The sequence below is a fragment of the Helicoverpa zea genome, chromosome 23 (assembly GCF_022581195.2).
Source record: "Helicoverpa zea isolate HzStark_Cry1AcR chromosome 23, ilHelZeax1.1, whole genome shotgun sequence".
Classification (NCBI taxonomy): Eukaryota; Metazoa; Arthropoda; class Insecta; order Lepidoptera; family Noctuidae; genus Helicoverpa; species Helicoverpa zea.
This window is the reverse complement of record NC_061474.1, coordinates 2,557,802-2,578,811: the sequence shown is the minus strand read 5'-3', so window position 1 is coordinate 2,578,811 and position 21,010 is coordinate 2,557,802. Positions and strand designations below refer to the sequence as shown.

The window sequence follows — 21,010 nt, the reverse complement described above, 5'->3', positions numbered from 1 at the left end:
TGCGATTTTATTACGAGTGTAATGGAACGTACTGAGCAAAAGTTTTTATTTTTCTTGGATTGGCAACACTGAGACGTATGTCGTACCGTATCTGACGTACGTAAGATTACGTCTTGTCGTCTTGACACTTTTGACAGAACTTCTAACCTCAATTCAGTAATCCAGTCGGCGTCTTGCTCGAAAATGCAATCCAATATACAGAATTGTGCGAAATCAACACTTCCACAATATTCACAGCACTTTAGTTTAAACTTCTTGGTGTTTTTATATTAATAAGTGAGCGTAAATGATTTTTAAACAATATTTAACGGGAGCTGCACACAACTGTGATGTTTACAGTATGGCGTCCGGAAACGGAAAAACGGTTAAACATAAGCCAAAATAAACTAATATAACATCATTACTTACCTTCTTTAGATATGTATGGGTAATCATCAAATTACCTGAGAAAAGGAATGTCAGACTTCTATTTACTAAAACCCACCTTTATTTCTTCTGGATCAGGCTAATATAAGTTGTTGTGAAAACAATAAATTGATAACATTTTTTTTGTATCTAAGTCAGATCAATGTCACATTGTCTCACGATTTTGCAGAGTACAAGTATCTTTTTTTTCTCAATTCTACCGATTCACTTTCAAAAGATTTAAATAATAACTTATTCCATAATTTATAATGATACACGATCAATTACTGAACCTTTTCTCTCACGTTTCATATCCTGTGATTACTACAATCCATGGCCCACTCATAGAAAACGACGGAGAACAAAATGACTAGCGGAGGTGCCATAACGAAACATCTCCTAAGGAAGTAGCGCTCCAAATTGCGGGTAAGAGGTGGACGAGGAACGTTACAGTATCCGCCTTTATACTCCTTCTTTGGAGCCGACCATTTTTTTGTACATAATATCAATTATTATTTTTTGTAAAAAAGTTTTTTATTTACAGCTTTTCAGTGAAACGAATAGTTGTCACTATCCATATAAGTGGAATGTTCTCATCAATGCAAAGAATATAAGCCCAAATACGAGGTATTTTGCATATTCAGTTGTGGAGTTCCCTCGACCTTCTCTGGTCTCCATCATCAGGTCAGCTCCAAACCTTCACTGTTGCAAAGATCTGGTCAATACAAATAATATAAGCCCAAACACGAGGTAGTTTACATATTCAGTTGTCGAGTTCCCTCGACCCTCTCTGGTCTCCATCATCAGGTCAGCTCCAAACCTTCACTGTTGAATAGTGCTTTCAGGCATACACCTGAGTGTTAAGTTTTTACCCCATATATGCCTACAACTTTCGAAGGTTGCCCTCGATTTCTCAGGGTTTCCATCATCAGATCCTGACCTGATGACTATGGGACCAACTGGCAGCTATTCCGAGTCGAACCAAAAAAAGAATCACGTAAATCGGTCTATAAACCTCTGAGTAATCGATGTACATACATAGAAAAAAAAAACATACCGGCCGAATTGAGAACCTCCTCCTTTTTGGGAAGTCGGTTAAAAATCGTAGACAGATCTCTCAAAGCTCACTTGTAACTGATCGTTTTAGTCGTGCCCTCCCTACGAATTTGACCTAGAAGAAGGCCTGACCTACCTGCTTATGTCATCTCTGATCTTTCCTTATTCCGTGTTGAAAACCATCTAACATACCATTTACCCCCACTTATTACAAACGAGTTGCATAGTACTCATTCGTATCAAAGCGCGGTGAGTTACGGACTTCCCGAATGTCAAGTGAATTATTTAGAGGCGTATAATGTTGAAGTTTTACGAAAATCCCGTGTTACGGCAGTATACTATAGTTATTATTGGTAGGTAAGTTTTAACTATTAAATTAGTGTTTTTATTTTACGTGTGTGTGTGTTTAAAAATGCTTGTTTTTGTGTCTGTGTGTGTGTTTTTAAAGTTTTATAAGGTTTTGTTACGCAAGGAGGTATGTAGCAATGTTAATGATTGGTTGATGTTAAGGTAAGTTTTTTTGTTTTGTTTTGATTTGGCCTAGTTTGTTGTATTTCAGGTTTGCTTTGATGGAAATTGAAATGGGCATTTGTGGATTTTATATCTTGTTTCAATGGTATGAAACGTTATAGATACAAATAGGAGATTCATTAGTATCAATGACAGAATAGAAGTAGGTAAATAAATAGTGTTATAATCATTTTAACACATAGGAAGTGGTGACAGGTGGGAGGAGTTTTGCACAAAAACGTAAGTAATAAATTGAGTTACTTACCTACCACAACAAAAGGTAGATAAATATACCTATTAGGTGGAAAGATGCTGTAGGTATATTTTAATTATGTAGTGTCTCAATTTTATTATGAAAGATTATAAAAGTGGTCTAAGATGCCCGTTCGAGAGATAGCTCTAAAATGTTGAAACAAAAATAGGTATTAATAAATGAAAATGTAAAACAGGTATTTTAATGATAGATTTAATTTTATATGTTTTGGAATCGACTAATATCGGTAGTTCCTGAGATTTCCTAGTTCAAGCAAACAAACAAATTACTCAGATTTATGATATTAAGGAAAGATGGTTTTTTACAGTCAACTTCAGGTCAGTGGTAAAAGTTTTATAGGAAAATCGTACTTATTACTATTGAGTTAAGGTTCATGACAGTTACCACTGATGTGCAGTGTCTACCGTACAAACCATGTATTTATGAGTACAGGACAGGAACTTTCATCTATGTATAGGTAACCTCATAAGGAAATGAAGTGTATTAATATTCACGGAGGAAGGAAAGATAGCGGAGAAGCCATAAGGAAGGTAGGTCAGGTGCCTTCTTGTAGGTCAATGTAATGTACGGTAGGCGTGATTAGTTAACTTCATGACTAAACACCTTATTACAACACTTTTTTCTCATTTTATTCGATTCATTGATAAAAATGCTCTTCTATGTCATGCAAATATTTACCTTCCGGGATATGAACTTGTAACACTTATAACTATATAGACATTTACAACAGCAAAGTAGTTATAAACTCATGCTAATTGACATTAGGCACTAATAAAAAGATTTGCCTTAAACATAGCTAATCTTTAAATAAGATAAAAAAAATAAGGCAGTGGGTCACATCTGTCGATTTCGTAAACCGGCTTAGTAAGCCTTATTTGCTCAGCTTATAAAAGGTAATTTAACTTACAGTTCAAAAAACATAATCGCTAAATTAAATAAACGTTACTGATTTTATTTTATCATCATCATCATGTAAGCCATTTATGACGTCCACTGCTGAACATAGGCCTCGCACATTTATTTCTAATTGGACCCAACCTGTCTTCTCGAAGGTCAATTTAAATCCTGTCAATGAATTTTAAAATATACCTACCTAAGAATACCAACTATTCCCCCTAATTTCACCCGCATCCAAAGGGAAAAAAATCGGTTCGCAATGTTCGCATTCGGTTTAAAAGTAGAAAAGTAGATTCTAAGGGTCTAGACTCTAGACCCTAAGAAATAAGGTAGGCTACTTTAAATATTACCTATTTGGTACAAAGATGGTATAGACCCTAGAACATCAAATATTTAAATCGATGGTCTTAGTGTGAAAGCGCTTCAGATAAACCGAGTTACTTTCGCATTCATAATATTAATAAGGATGCAATGGACCAAAGAAATTGAAGTCAAGACGTAACAAGGATGTCATCTTGATCTAAAGTTACATCGTCCACAAAGAAATACAAAGAACCAACACACTTCAGCTTTATGTTGCAAATTATGGGAAGTGAACAATTTGGGACAATCATTTCATCTATGTATTTATGTCAAACCACGTGCATTTTTCTTACCTTTGGTGACCTTTGTCTGATCGTCACCATGGTTTTTACAATGGGACACACAAAAACACCCATAAAAGGGGTCATTATCGAATTTCAACTGGTCAAACTATTTATGGTGATGTCACCAAACATGTACGCTAAAATTGCCTCGTTCGTCTAGCCGTCGGTTGCATGCGCGGCTGCTGAGCATGAGGTCTCGGGTTCGATTCTCGGGCCGTAATCGCCCTACTATCATGGCATCGGAGAGCACGTAAATGTCGGTCCTGCGCCTGATCTCTCTCCGGTCATGTCGGATTGCCGTCTCATCGGGTTATGAGAGTGAAGAAATAGTGAGTGCTTGTGCAATGTAATATGTCCTGGGCAATTGGCTAATCTCCTTATATGAGAACAGCCGGCATGGCTGACCTTTTCAGCATGAATAAGAAAAATGTATAGAAGTGTATGGAACGAGAAAACCGACCCCAAATAAAATTGGGATAAGCGCTGGAAGATGATGATGTCAGATAGGACAAAGCTTGTTGTAATAAATACTGAAGATAATGATTATAGTGTTTGTTATCTTATAAATGAGTCACCTGTTGTGTTAGTATTATCAATGTGAATGTAACTCTGTATCTGTGTCTATAGTCACACTCTGTCTATCAAAACTTTGATCCAATTTAAATATTTATTAATCATCTGTAGAGCATTTTTCCAACTATGTTCGGGTTGACTTCCGAATAACTGGATATAGCTGAGTACCAGTGTTTTACAAGGAGCGCTGCCTATCTGACCTCCTCAACCCAGTTACCCAGGCAACCCAATACCTTTGGTAAGACTGGTTGTTTTACGTGCCCTCCAAAACACAGTCATTGGTGTCCAAAATATACTTTGAAAGTAAATACAGACTTAGAAAAGTTGCATTGGTTCTTTCCTAACATGGAATCAAACCCACATTCATACTTGAGAGGTGAGAGGAAACATCCTTACTTAATATTATAAATGCGAAATTAACTCTGTGTGTCATAACTAAATACCGATTGATAAATGAAAACAAAAGTATGTTCTGGCCTTGACATAACATACTGTGTGTCTTCGGAACGCACACACAGACAACCAGGAGCCCGATTCTGCTAAGTTAATAATATCAAAATCGAATAGAAATTGAATCGCAATATGATCGCAATGGCAGTTTTAACCATATCGGGCATTCTGCTACTAGTATAAATAAGACCAATCGTATTCCAACGACATTCGATTGGTTTGCGATTGGTCTGCTATTTTGGTGATTTTGGTCTATACGGTAGTTTGCTGTACAATCATTTTGCAATCGTAAATCATTTGCAGACAAAATTATTCATTATTTAAAGACAGAAAAGGATAAAAACGTTTATTTTAAAGAAACAATAGCGGAATGCCACATACGCTTCAATCGTAATTGAGTCGGGATCGGATCTCAATCGAACGTGAATCGTATGTTGCTTAAGTAAAATTAGGAGAATCGGGCCCCTGGTTTCATTGTGTCAACACACACACACACTTACATCAGTACCTGTATAAAGTTCGTTGGTGACAGGAAAAAACACATTTGGATTCGTGCATTTTAGTACTGAATGGCCCATTTTTGGATAAGATAATTGCGAAATTTAGCATTGATCAGCGATAGATGAGAATGATGATAAGGCAACTATTTATTTGGCAAACACAAATGCAAATGTTTGGTTACTTTATTTTGGGGAAGTTACATCTCTAATAAAGGTATGTTTTAAGGTATGTTTAATGGTCCAATTATAAATAGGTATTAGATTTAGGTAATAAATATTTATAGATCGCACATTTATCGAAGAAGACCATCATTCTGTCTGACTGCTATCCGTGTGCGCGAAGTTAGCACAGAACGTGGGTGAAACCTCAGGAGAAAGCTGTTTTAAAGAAGACTAGCTTCCGCCAGTAATTTCAACCGCTTCACAGAGGAACTATGTACTTTGCGCTTCTAGATAATAAACCGGCCAAGTGCGAGTCGGACTCGCGCACCGAGGGTTCCGTACAAATCCTGGTTAGATAAAAAGTGAGTCTCGCGCCAACCGTTCAGTTTAGAACAATCATCGTTATGGTAATTTCGTGAGAGTCAAAATAGCTAATATTTTTTATTTTATAATATAACTAAAATAGTAGGCCAGTACCTTGTAAAAGTTATTTTATTAAAGTTATTTATATACAACATTTTATAGTCATCATTCAGAAATCTGATTGAAAATAACTAATTATGTCTTAAAGGTCATTGGGCATATCTGACCCGCTTTGTAAAAAGTGGCGGACATGAATCAAAGTAGTTTTAAATCGTGGAGAATGGTATGACGTTTCTTTGAATGTCCAGGATCGTTTGAAAAATATAATAGACAAGCAGTTTCAGAGGATTTTACAGGTTGCAATGCTAGTTTTTATTGTTAAAGACTTTTCATAAAGAAAGGATCTGGAAACCCTGAGTAATCGAGGGCAACTCTTGAATATTGTAGTCACGCATCGAGTCAAAACCAGACATGTGAGTGTATTTTTGAGGGTACTTGTAAACAGTGAAGGTTTGGAGCTGATTTGATTATGGAGACTACAGAGAGTCGAGGGAACTCCTGAACGGTATGTTGCAACTACCACGTGTTTGGGCTTATTTTATTCGTATTGGCGAAGACTTTCCACATAGATAGGTTTAACTGCCATTGTGGGATCGATAGCAAAGATCAGATATAGTTATGGGAACTCCTTTACAATTTATAACGTAACCTTGTGTTGGAGCTTATTTTATTTTAGGTGATGAGAATTCACTACTAATGGGATCTATTATTTTTTTAAACATGCATAGAGTTCTCTCGACTTTCTCACGTCTCCATCATCAGGTAAGCTCTAAACTTTCACTGTTTGATAGTATCACCAGACATACATCTGAGAATCAAGTTTTAATCCTATGCATGCCTACAATTTTTTATAGTTGCCCTCGATTTCTCAGGATTTCCATCATCAGATCCTGACCTGATGACAATGGAAATAAACGGCGAGTATACTCTTTCACTACAAAGAAATGATTTCTCAAATCCGTCAAATTTGGTCGTTTAAATTCCCCATTGAAATGAGGAAAATATTTGATGTTTACACCTGATTTTCTCTAGATTCTCACGGTTCACATAGATGCGACTAATGCCATAGTAAATCAGAGCCTTTATCATTATACTGTGCTATATTTCGTTCGTATCCGCCGTGGGTATGGTTTTCATACTAAGGTGCCCAATGACCTTTGAATGATTTAAAATTTTTCATAGTTTAGTGGCAATTATATTTAAGAAGTGTTTGATATGAATTTCAACTTTAATATCTCTACGCGTTCATGTAAAAAAGGGTAGTTAGTAAGTTTATAATTATTAAAAAAATATTTTATGTCGTGTAAGCAAAAATAATATTTTAATATTTTATGTAACTTCAAATTTATCATTTTCGCAATTTTTCCTTTATCTGTACTATATAACGCTGCTTCGTGGCGAATTTCAAGATTCTGAGTTCACGGGAAGTACCTTGTAGGTTTTGATTCCCTAGCGTGTGACAGAAATTCGTCTAAGGTGTCGGTATAACTGCTGTATCTTTTGATCGCGTTAACTTAGAAGTTTGTTTTTTTCACTGCCTAAAGGGACAATAGACTTAGGTATTTGGTATAAATTTCAATTTGATACCTTTATTCGTTCGTGAGAAATAAGGTAGTAAGTTTCATTTTATTAAAATATATTTTTTTATATTATATAACTAAAAAAATGACATTTTCGTAATTTTTCCTATATTTGCATTATATGACAATACTTCATGCCAAATTTCAAGACTCTGAGTTTACGGGAAGTACCCTGTAGGTTTTGATTCCTTTGCGAGTGTCGAGAATTTGTTGAAAATATCGACATAATCGGTTGTATCTTTTGATTGGCTTGGCTTAGAAGCTTGATATTTTCACAGCTTAAAGGGACAACAGACCTGAGCATTTCATGTGAATTTCATCTTGATACGTCCACGCGTTCTTGAGATAAAGGGTCTTGACAGACAGACAGACAGACAGACAGACAGACAGACAGACAGACAGACAGACAGACAGACAGACGGACAACAAAGTGATCCTATAAGGGTTCCGTTTTTTCCTTTTGAGGTACGGAACCCTAAAAAGTAGCGTTAAATGGGCTAACTAACACTGGAAGATTAATTCAAAAAACTCTCGGCTTAGTACATTCTGAGATTTTCGAGTTTAAACCAACTCTTCAGCATTATCGTAGGAAGATTCTTTGTGCTTATAGCTATGTTCTTCAACTGTAGTTAAAATATTCCACTTTTCTGTTCCAGTGAACCTGAGCGTGCTAAGCACAGGACTAGGCCTGGCATGGCCTTCACCAGTGCTCGTGAAGATAGCTGACAAGGACCAGACTATCCTGCCAAGACCTGTCACTGCAGAGGAGGGGTCATGGATCGTATCCATTGGGTTCTTGACGGGGATTGTAGGTAAGACAGATTGATTATGATAAAATTATTCTTACTTAGGTGATGACCGACTTTTATGCACTAAGAGCGCGCGCAAACTACAAACTTTTAGTCGGTCAATAGTTGGTTTGGGCTCGTAAATCAGTATGAAGATGAATGGAAGTACACACGTAACAACGATCAGGTATTTGTCCGGTACCAGACCGACTAAAACCTTTGATGGAATTCAGGATTATCTATTTTTTTACGTAAACTATCCCGTTTGTATATGGTGCTGTGCACAGGGCCTCAGGTTCGTTTTCTGAGTGGGGCGGAGAGTAAGTACAATGAGACTTACATACATACAGACAGAGTTGGCTTTGAGGATAACACTTCTTTTTGCTTTAGTGCGAAGAGGAAAAACAGAAATTAGCCCAGCTCAAGTGATGATGAGGAAGTAAAGAAAAAAATTGACACCTAGACTACTCAATACTCATCCAATTTTTTTTACTTTTCCAGCCAACCTATTCATCGGAGGAGTCCTAATAGACAGGATGGGTAGGAAACCATGTCTCATCCTGGTCTCCCTACCCAAGCTTGTGGGTGGCTTCATCTTCATATATGCCAATGAAGTGTGGATGCTGTTACTGGGGAGAGCTCTCATTGGCGTAGCTGATGCTGGGATCTTTACTCTACTGCCTATGTATGCTTCGGAGATTGCTAGTGTAAGTTTTTTGAAAAGGACAATGCTCATGGAGTATGAGAAAAAAACCCAGGCCCGGCGCAAAAGAAATGTAACTCAAAATATAGGAAAAAATAAGTAATTAAATATTACATAGGGGGCATTATCGAAATCAGTGGCTATATGTGTGAAATTGCTGTTCGAATTTTAACATCTGCGGTACATTGCTACTCGAGATTTTAGAGGTAACATAATGTATTAGTAAAAGGAACAGCAAACAGATACAGTTGTGGTTTAAGAGTGTACATAATGACATGTTTAGGGCAACTTCTCCACTATTCTACTTACTTTTACAAGATAATAGGATGATAGAACTAAAACACGATATGAATGTACTTTTCATTTTAATAATAACTTCTAAAAGTCATCGATTCTTTATTACTAACACGACATGATCCAAAGATGTTTCGGGATGCGCGAACTGTTCCTCATGTCTAGCCCACCCTAAGTAATGTAAAACGCTCATGACGCGATGACGTGGGCGCTACAGCCCAATGTCCTCCACCCATGAATACAGGAGCAGTAATATCCTGATATGCCATTCCTGCCATTTTCCCTCGTATAAAGAATTTAGGTGTAAAGAAACACTGCTAAAGTGAAGTTAACCCGGTTTGGACAAGGCTTGCGTCGCATCCCAAAGTCCCGAGCTGTACTTCGGTATTGATTTATCTTTTTGGAGAGGCTTATTACTTGCCATATTACTTGTTTGTTATATCAGATAGCACTTTAATTAAACTATAAGCCCCAGCTGCTCATGTTATCCCTTTAAAAATCAAATAGCAATTTCACACATATAGCCATTGATTTCGATGATGCCTCCTATGCAGTATTTTATTACTTATAATTTGAGTTACTTTCGTTTGCGCCGGGCTTGGGTTTTTTTTGAGCATTGTCCTTTATTGAAAAACTGGGGTTTATATTCCAGCTGTGATTTAGTTTGCATGTTGTGCGAACTAGGGGAAGTACGATAAAAAGTGAAGTGTACCTTGGTATTTAGATAGGTGATAGATACCCTATCTTCATGGCAAATTTTAGGTAAAAAAAAACTATTTTGTTCACACAATAAATTGTACACAGATAACACAAGATACAAATTACAACTATAAGTTACGTATTGTTGATGAGCTCTGGCACCCCATGTAAGATTTAAATTGTGTTTCGGGTGCCAGCGATTTACAGTTTGAATATGTTACAGTAGTTGTAAAACGTACAGAATAACAATAATTATAGATTCCATGTCAGCTGATGCATGATTTTCTTGTACCTATATATACCTGTGTATACCTAGGTATTTCTTTTGTTCAGCCGTTTGAGCATAAGCAAAACCAGACTACTGATCAAAGGTTTACGTATGACTCTCTCTTAGGTTGGACCGACATATTTACACAACAAAGTATATTTCAATCGCTAAAGCTGTTTTGCCGTGAGATTCTAACAAGGATGTTATTGACTTAGAACGGTAAAACCATCTTGAAAATAGTTTCTTTAATGATTTGCATTTTATATGATTTGCGGTCTCGTAGTAAAAACTATGATAATATGTGGTTAGCCACACTATACTTAGACTATTTATAAAAACGTGGAAAAAACGATGTTATGATCTTAAACTAACGAACAAAAATACTAAGAAACAGGCGTAAAAAGCGTACTCATCAATTATTACTAATTAGGTTTTAGGTGCATAGTACAGTAAAAAGCATAATTAAAATGCTAAAAAGTTTATGAAATTGGCTGGAAATGTCCATAGAGATTATTAGAGATTCTTAGAATTAGTCTAAAAAAACTGTTTACCGTAACTAGCATAACATCTTGTGACCTAAAGTTGCATTTAAACCAAACGTATCTATTCTTGAGATAGATTACTTATTAATTTTTGAGAAAAAAAAAGTAATGCACATACACACATAAAAGACCAGGCAGTAGTTTTTCACAATAAAGTAACTTGCAAACATCCATACACAAATTGTTAAAAACTTTCCTGCTTATAATTTTTGTAACAAAATACCACAATACAAATACGTAATCACTTTAACCACCTTATAATGAAACGTGATTTTAAAAAGTACCGGCTTTTGTACCACCTTTCAACTTTAAAATTAGTGGACTAAACTTATTACTAAAGCGAGTACTTCTTAAAACTTTTTTTTTTTTTTTTCATCCGAGTTAACGGGTTTTATTTATTTTATACAATGTACACTCTATACATATATACAAACATAAACTACTTATCTTTATACTACTACTTCTTAAAACCATAAAACCACGTTTTATTATAAGGTGGCCTATGTTCAATCATCACATTTATTATAACTAAAAATTTATCAATCTTCAATTACCAATTTCAGAAAGAAATCCGTGGCAGTCTGGGCACCATATTGCAGATCATGTGTTCCTTCGGCGTGGTCACCATGCTATCCATGGGTCCCTTCATCTCTTACAAAATGCTGAACATCATCTTCACAGGATTCATCATATTCACTACAATACCACTGTTCATATTACCTGATGGACCGTATTCTTTGTATTCTAGAGGTATGTTCAACGTTAAGCCATTTTTTGTCTTACTGAACTGTTTATAGGGTTCAAAATCCTTAGCTAGTGATCTGCAAATATTTTGAAGGTTTCATTTGAAGGCTAGCACGGGACGTTAAGGTATTTTTAATCAAAACCTTATGTAGCATAGAAACATGGATGAAACTAAAGTTCTAAAAAGTGACGACTATTTTTTTAAATATTGAATCTCAACTTTAGTTCCATATCATTAAGTGACTTTTTTATTGTGCATAGAGTAGAGTAGGTACATAGAGGTACCATGCGTCCCGTGTTTTCTTCAAAAAATATACCAATTTCATATGGCATTGAGTGAAAATATATTGCATTAAAATTGCAAATAGTCTGGGTGGGACGAACTTTATAATAAGTTACGATATACTTTGCAAAATTATAGTTGAAAATTATACTAAACTGGTTAACATATCACCTAGATTAATTAATGAAAGTGCATGGTAACGAAAACAAATAAGTTACACGTGAACAATTACTGACTACTGTTTATGTTCAACACGTTCTAGTACATATCATATCAAAACGTGACTACGTCTAGAAAATTCTTCTGTTTAATCTATGAGTGTAAAGATGCATAATACACAAAGTATATATGAATACCTTTAAATTTTATTAAATTTTATTATAATAGTATTCAGTACTTTTGTCAGACTTTCTGGCTTCTGACTACCCGTAACGACTGCCATCGATACGATGTTCAAATTACAGCTGGGACCCATAACGTGCTTTATGAAGCACGGGAGAACTCCTCGTGATAAGACAGAAACATTTATTTGCATAGAACATAGATGGTACCAGTTTTTACAGAGGTTAAGCTAGCTATATTCTGCCTCGCTGCGGAAGAATTGGGATTCCCCCGCGCCCACGGGTTAGGAGGACACAGGGGGGTTTTAGCCGGTAAGAGTCTGGCACACTCCTCGGCCTCTCCCCAGGCGGAGGAAGTCCATGAGGATTTCCCTCTCCCAAAAAGAAAACCCTATATTCTGCCTAACTTGGCATGTAAATATATTTACTTACAGAATAATATGATGGTCACATATCCACGGTTCGACCGCGCCAAGCATTGCTAACCTTATCATGGATTTACCCACACACAGACCTTCAAGGACAAATAAAGACTGATCAAACCCATCTTCTTCCACAGGTCACAAAACAGAAGCAGTAAAAGTCCTAACCTTCCTCCGAGGCTCAGAATCTTTAGCAAACGAGGAACTAAAAGAATACGAAATGGCTTCAGAAACGAACAATACAAAAACCTCTAAAAGGGACATTTTCACCAACAGATTATTCTTAAAATCCTTAACTCTAGTGCTGATACTAGGTTTCGGAGCACAATTTGTAGGTTTTAATGCTGTGACCTTCTATCTGCAAACGGTTTTGGAGTCTACGCAAACGTCAGTGAGACCAGAAATTGCGTCGGTGACTATTGGGCTGATTCAACTGTTTGCCAGTTTTTGTACAACGGCTGTCACTGACAGGTTTGGGAGGAAACCTATTTTGACTATCACTTGTGTCGGCATGGGGTTGGGGATGGTACGTAGTATTTAATTACTTTTTTTATAAATACGTGTTACCTAAATGGTGGTCGGATGATCTGATAAAGGTCGCTAAACTATGGGGGAGGCCTGTGCACTGTAGTGTACGTCGTCGTGTGGATGGAAACATGATGATGAAAATATGTTTCTCTTTAAATTGTACAGATAACGAGTTTAGACACACTCAATGCAAACGACTCTGGTGTTGGCCATAAATCACGTCTTTCGCGTTATTACATACTTTACCTTTACTAAAATTGGAATAAATCGCTACATACCTAAATATAGAAAATACCATTCGAGTTATTGAGTTGAAGTTGACATTTATGCACATAAAAGTTTTTTTTTTATCAAGTTCAAATTTTGAAACCAACCATATTGCTATTTTACATAGAAGTGAAAACTTATATTTATTTTATACAATATACACACTATACATACAAACTTAAACTACTTATCTTTATCAAATCTAAAAATAAAATACTATATACAAAATATATATAAACATAAAACATTTATAAAAGAACACCGATCAGGCGTCGAAGTATTCCTCCGCATCACTGTCCTCCGGAAACGTGCCCAGAAGAATGGCTGCATTGCCACGTTGAATGGCAAAACTTATATTGTCTTGTATAATTTCAGCTCGGCCTCGGAACATTCTTCAAGCTGAAAGAGGGGGGAGAAGTGACTGGCTTTCTGAACTACGTGCCTTTAATATCCCTTATATTGGTGGTCTACTGTTATAGTGCAGGTAACACATTTTTATTTATAATACTCCTATTATGAAGCTACTCGTTGGTCTAGTAGTCGCATAATGCGACTGCCGTACACGACACGACGTCTCGGTCTCGATTCCGGTCAGAGAGCGCGTTAATGTCGGCCCTGCACCTGGGGCCCGATTCTCCTCATTTTACTTAAGCAACATACGATTCACGTTCGACTGCGATCCAATCCCGACTCGGTTACGATTGAAACGTATGTGGCATTCCGCTATTTTTTCTTTGAAATAAACGTTTTTATCCTTTTCTGTCATTCAATAATGAATCATTTTGTCTGCAAATGATTAACTATTACAATATGATTGTAGAGCAAACTACCATATAGACCAAAATCACCAAAATAGCAGACTAATCGCAAACCAATCGAATGTCGTTGGAATACGATTGGTCTAATATTAGTAGCAGAATGCCCAATATGGTTAAAACTGCTATTGCGATCATATTGCGATTCGATTTCTATTCGATTTTGACATTATTAACTTAGGAGAATCGGGCCCCTGATCTCTTAAACGCTTGTGTACTATAATATGTCTTGCGGAGCTGGCTGATCTCCTTATATGAAAACAGCCACCGTGGCTGACAAACGGCTAGGACGCCATTATTATGAAGCTAAAAGAGTATGTTATGCTTAGGAACTATTAGACCCATTTGAAACAAGATACCTATACTATCTAGATGCGGAAATAGTAGCTGTTTGAGCTGTCGGACTCTGCAAACTTTTAGTCGGCCGATAGATCGATCGGGCCGATAAATCAGTATGGCGCATATTACAACGATCAGATGTATATCGGGCCGGTATCAGGCCGACTAAAACGTTTGATTTGATTCACGATTACCTACAAAGTGAACTGTTAGCCAACCATATAGCCCAGCAGATAAATAGTATCCTTAATGTACCTTCTTATAAGTAAATGGTCTCATAGTTTATCTACTGCATTCAAGTCACGGTTGAACAATTTGCAAGGTTACACGTCAATAGCTCCAATCACTAATGGATAGATATTTTTCTCAATGAACAACGCTCAATCGGTTGACAAATGCGTTTTGACCTCGTATTGTCTCTGAAATGCGTTTTAGGAGAGGTCACAAAGGTTACCGATAGAGTTCATTGCACTCCCGTGTGTTCTGATGAGCTCTCTAAATATTTTTTTAGAATACTAGCTCTTGTCCCTCATTAGCTGTTGCCCAGTTTTATCCACGATTCGATGGATATACTTCTCATATCAGGATAAAAAATCCATGTTTTATTCTGTTATGTCAGCTATATTACTGTAAAATACATATTATATAGAAAATCCATTTAGTCGTTTCTGGAGTAGACATACAGACAGAGCTAATTTCCCATTTATATTATATCGAATATTGAGTACTTAGTGATACATAATTGTTATGACTTCTAAAAGGATATCCATAGAAATTAAGACAACATAAATACACATGTATGCTCTTAATAATGCTCTCTTAATTTTTTCAGGTATCGGCTCTCTAATCTGGGTGATCAACGCTGAACTTTTCGACGACCGTTCCAGAGGGGTAGGCATGTCAATAGCCATGGTTGCAGGCACCTTATTCGTCTTCCTAACCACTAAATACTTCGCCATAGTCTCCTATGGCATTGGTCCAGCAACCACATACTGGATATTCAGTGTAAATTGCATATTATTATGTGTATTCATCATGTTTTGTATACCGGAGACGAAAGGCAAAAGCTTTTCGGAAATACAGGATATTTTGAGAGGGAAGAAAAAGGAGAAAGAGGATAATAGTGATTGTTAATTTTTATTTAATAAGTACTTTGTAATAGTGTATATTTGAATGAATTTTGTGTGATAAAAGACTGTATGTTCAGTGAATCTTAAGCCTTATAGTGTAAGACAAGCCTATGACTGTACAATCTACGGATAAGATAGATCATAAATAAATATATTCAGATCACAAAAAGATGCAACTGCCCACCAGTTCAGCATATACTTTTATTTATTTCAATACACCTTTATTTATTTTTACCAAACATGTTTTAGATAATAAAAGAATGACTGATATCACAATGTTAATAAAAAATGTTGGATGACTAACTTTGTCTTTTATTTTTAACTCAGATAAATGCTCTAGACCAGTGGTTCTTAACCGGTGGTCCGCGGACCACTGGTGGTCCCTGGAGGCATTCCAAGTGGTCCGCGAAGCTTTGCTTCGCGACGTTGCTATCCATCTTACTTGACCAACAGAAAAAAATTAAGGTTTGAAATGTAGCCCTTTTACGTAATTTTGGTTCTGAGTCTTAAAAAATAATTAAAATTTCCCGCTCGCTTCGCTCGAGCATTCAGAATCTATATACCCTCGTTTTTACATTTGTCAACAAACAAAAAGTTAAGTACGTTTGGGCTACATTGTACGTAATTTTGGTTTTGAGTCTTAAAAAATAATTAAAATTTCCCGCTCCCTTCGCTCGCGTATTCAGCAACTATATGCCCTCGTTTTTGCATTTGTCAATAAACAAAAAGTTAAGTACGTTTGGGATACATTTTACGTCCGTACGAATCCGAAAAAAATTTCGCGCTCGCTTCGCTCGCACATAAGTAGAACTGGACCAAGAATTCGGAAGTTAGTTAAGAGAATGCAGTCACAAAAATCTCATTAAATTAAAATCTGTAGCTTTTCGTTTTTTGCTAAATAACAAAGAAATGAGTGCTAATTATAAAGTGTGCTTGTATTCTTTATCAAAGAACCCTCAATTTAGACAAACCAATGGGGTGGTCCCCGGCAAGACAAACTTTTGGTAAAGTGGTCCCTCATGACAAAAAGGTTAAGAACCACTGCTCTAGACTATAAGTCCTCTTTCCATTTGAGTCATTCATTTTTCCGTATACATAGGTCATCCCGGCGCGAAAACTCCTTACGTCTTCGAATTCTTTACAATTTTCTTTCCCAATTCCTCTTGAATTTCCACAAAAGTCTTTCCCTTAGTCTCCGGAATGAAAAACAGGACAAAAAGTGCATTTATAATGCAGTTGCCGCTGAAGATCCAGTAAGTGTTCGCAGGCCCTATGGCATTGGTGACGAAGGCGAAGTACTTCGTGCAGAAGAATAGAAAGAGTGTGGCTACCCCAATGCTGGTGGTTGTGCCAATTGCTCTAGCAGGACCATCGAAGAGTTCTGCTACTACAGTCCATAGTATTGAGCCAATTCCTGCAAGAAAGGATAGACTTGAGATTTATACGCGAGATGCTATCAATGAGTGGAACATGGTATACGTAAATGTTTCTTTTGGTCTGCTCGCTCTAGCAAACAGTAAAAACTTGCGAACGAACATTCCTAAAATATCCGCGAAATTGCAAAGTGGACTCGTGCCGACGATTATAAAAAGGAAATCAGAGTAATGATAGTCAGATAATAAAAGCCACAGCTCATTAAACTTTAGATTAGATTATAGTTGATAGCTGATGAGGAACACTCAAGGAAAGAAGACACTCTAATAGCTTTAGCACATCTGAATATTTGAATAATGAATGAAAGATACATAATAATAAACAAAACCAAGACCTAGTTGCACCATTTAACTAAAACGATAACCAAATCGTAAACAGCCATATACTTGCCGCCCATTGGTCAAATCGATGATTTGACAACTGAAAATAGTTAGGTTATTGTTAAAATTGAATTGTGCAATTCATGATTTATATAAACATTTAATACAAAGATTGAATAGAGCTTACCTGCACTAAAGCAGATAACTACAAGCATCATGGATAGCAGAGGTAAGAAGTTCAAGAACCCAGTAATTTCAACCCCCTCCTCTTTCAACTGAAAGAAGGCGCCCAATCCAATCTGCGAAATCAGAAGTTTATCCTTTCAATCAAGGTATCTACTGGCGTATACAATAGATATGAATAGACAGTGATTCATTAGGATGTTATATAAGCATTAATTAATTTCATTTCACAATATTATGAAACTAAATCTTTTCGTTATAATATGCGCGCCAAACTCAAAATCTACACAACTGGTTTCCATGCAGATGTTATCAATAGTTAATCATTTGTACGAATATATAACATCTATAAGTTTAGATACAAATCTATACCCGTGTGGATTCTAGTAGCTAGTATCTATAAGAAACATTAATCCTTACCATACCAAGAGCCATTCCAAATAAAGTAGATATCAATATAGGCTTCCTCCCAAACCGGTCAGTCACCAAAATAGTGCAAAAACAAGCAACCAGCTGTATGCACCCATTGATAACCGAAGCTACATCATCTCCCACAGTTGTATGCGTAGATTCTAATATCGTCTGCATATAAAACATTACAGCATTATACCCAATGACTTCTTGGTAAATACCCAAGAATATCACTTTGCCTAGAGTCTTCAAAGTCGTCTTGTCCTTGAATATCTCTCTCTTTGACAATTTGGTCTGGTTTAAGGAATACAGTTTGAGTTCCTCTTTGGCTAATTCTTCTGACCCTCGAAGGTATTTAAGGACTTTTAGAGATTCTTCTTTCTTTCCTGAAATAAGAAATAGTTAGCAGTACAATTTAACTGCTTCGTTAAAAATTACCATAATGGCGTCCACGGTCGATTTCGGCCACGGCGGCTGTTCTCATGTAACGAGATCAGCCAGCTGCGCAGGACTTATTATAGTGCACAAGCATTTGCGCAGCCCGACCCGGGAATCGAACCCGACCTTGTGTTCAGCAGCCGCGCTTGCGTCAGCTAGACCAACGAGGCAGTCAAAAAAAATTTACCATAACTATACCTATGGACTAGACATTTACTTCAATATTTTTTGTGTCATTATTATTGAGATATAATTATGCTGTAGAAACAATTAATCATGTCACATTAATGATCATGATTTGAGATACAGAAGATTAAAATTGATCTACACACGGCACTTCTTGATATACAACTACCCAATTGAGTTGAATGCCACAAAGCTAATTACGTAAATCTTACCTCTAGAATACAAATAGTAGGGAGTTTCCGGAATGAACCACAATGGGGCGCTGGTAAAGACCACAATACAGGCATAAATAACGTGTAAGTTATAGTAAGATAGAAAGGGCCCGATGCTGAGAACAACCAGCATGCCCAAACCTGAAGCCACTTGAGATATCGAGCCAAGCGCTCCTCTGCATTCTTTCTGAAAAACGATAATAATGGTGTCCTAGCCGATTGTCGGCCACGATGGCTGTTCTCATATAAAGAGATCAGCTAGCTACATTACATATTATCTATACAGCACAAGCAATTGTTTCTTCAATTATTTTTGGGAAGTCATCATCATCTCAGCTATAGGACGTCCACTGCTGAACATAGGTCTCCATAAGTGAAGAACATAGGAAGCCATAAGTGGACACAATTTTTTTTATGATGCACTTTATTATTGTATGCACTTTATTATATATGTTACAGCCTTTTTATCGTCCCACTGCTGGGCACAGGCCTCCTCTCACATGGAGAAGGATTGAACATTAATCAATTATAATAATATATATTTTTTATATAATATTTTATATATAATAATATTATATATAAAAATAAAAATATTTATTTAATATTCGTACGAACAGTAGAAGAACAACACACACACTGACACACAAAACACGCATCCATCACCAAGCACGCAAGCGGGACCAGCCATCCAGGAACAGAACACACAGCAATCATCTAACACCGAACATTCGTCATCATCACAACCTAGAAGAGGAAGAAGAAGGATAAGAACAACGCAAACAAACACATCAACTATATAATACATACACATTATATAATAAATAATACATACAAAATACTTTTATAAAATCTAAATAAAAAGACTAGGGGGAACATAGGTATCTTTTTTTCCGCGGGCTGCGGAACGGGATACCTATTAAAACCGACATAAAGTCGAGAAGGTCAAACCTACCCACAATTTATTTAATAAATACAATTAGTTTTTTAAAATGAAACAATCAAGAGAAATTATCATAACAAAAAGTTTAAATACTCACACTAGCAATCTCCGAAGAATAAGTAGGAACAACTCCAATAATGAAGACATTGGAGAAACCATCCATGACTTTACCCAGGAATAAAACCCAGACTTCCGTGGCAAAGAGAAGAGAGAAGCACATCACTAGTCGAGGTATACAGCCAATGACGATGCATGTTCTACGGCCTAGACGGTCCATGAGGACTCCTATTGCCAGGTACACTGAAAATTGAAGAATAGTTTTATTCGCAATTGGTTTGACCTTCAAAATGATAAACAACATGTCGAACTAATTATTATGGTGGTACGGACTAAAACCCTTCCATGTTCTTCTGGAGCCTTCTGGGTTCTATTCTTTCAAGCAATCCTACAAAGTTATGCTGGTTTTGACATCAAGGGGCCCTTCAAATTATAGTCACAAGCTTTGAGCACGAACCTACTACAAAAATACACTTGACAAGGACAGAAGGTCCTGATAGAGATTTGATATTTCGAAGAAAACTGATGTCAAGCTTCAAATATCTTACAGAAATGTTAGGTCTAAATAGATACTAATTACATTAGATAAAAGAAAACTTACGAGTAAGAGAACTGACGGCTCCTATGGAGACTATCCAGGATCCTTCTTCTTCAGTGATAGGTCTTGGAAGAACCGTTTGCGTTTCATTCTTTAGCTTCAATAATACAGGTGAAGACCATCCCGCACTTAAGCCCATACATATAAAGGTTAGGTTTGCTGGAAAGATCACCACAACACTTGAATTTGTCCTATTTTTTTTCACTGCAGGTAATGTACCTTCTTGTATGTCATCACCTGTCTAGCCGTTTTCTTAACTATCTTGGAGTTTGCTTTTAGTCTGCCAATCTAACCTCTTCAGTTACTTGTACAACATGATTCCCCCTTGACTAGTTTTCAGACTTACTGGCTTCTGACATCCCATAGTTTTAAAACGGCAGCCGGGGCCCGGGACCTACCAATAAAACGTGTCCACAGGAGACCTGATCGTGGTAATATTCGCACTAATATCTATCTCTAAACTCATTTATGATGCCACAATCCAACCATCAGCCTACAAAATAGTCAGATATAGAAAATCTTTCAAATCAGAAACTTACCAGTAATTATGGCAATATACTGCCTCAAAATAGGATGGGCCCACATGAACAT

General features: G+C 36.6%; 2 protein-coding genes across 2 annotated transcripts; one reads left to right on the top strand and one right to left on the bottom strand.

Moving 5' to 3' along the window:
- The first annotated feature begins 1,691 nt into the window (after positions 1–1,691).
- LOC124641916 (facilitated trehalose transporter Tret1-like) lies at positions 1,692–15,943 on the top strand. The gene is made up of 7 exons (XM_047180176.1): positions 1,692–1,814; positions 8,134–8,289; positions 8,767–8,972; positions 11,335–11,521; positions 12,699–13,087; positions 13,732–13,840; positions 15,343–15,943. Exons 1-7 carry the CDS (start codon positions 1,760–1,762, stop codon positions 15,642–15,644), a joined length of 1,404 nt encoding a protein of 467 aa, XP_047036132.1. The 5' UTR covers positions 1,692–1,759; the 3' UTR covers positions 15,645–15,943.
- Positions 15,795–21,010, bottom strand: LOC124641692 (facilitated trehalose transporter Tret1-like). The gene is made up of 8 exons (XM_047179860.1): positions 20,959–21,010; positions 20,423–20,578; positions 19,862–20,064; positions 18,825–19,011; positions 17,998–18,374; positions 17,582–17,693; positions 16,693–17,054; positions 15,795–15,982 (listed from the first exon to the last, which is right to left on the bottom strand). The coding sequence occupies exons 1-7, from the start codon at positions 21,008–21,010 to the stop codon at positions 16,762–16,764; spliced, it is 1,380 nt and encodes a 459-aa protein (XP_047035816.1). The 3' UTR covers positions 15,795–15,982; positions 16,693–16,761.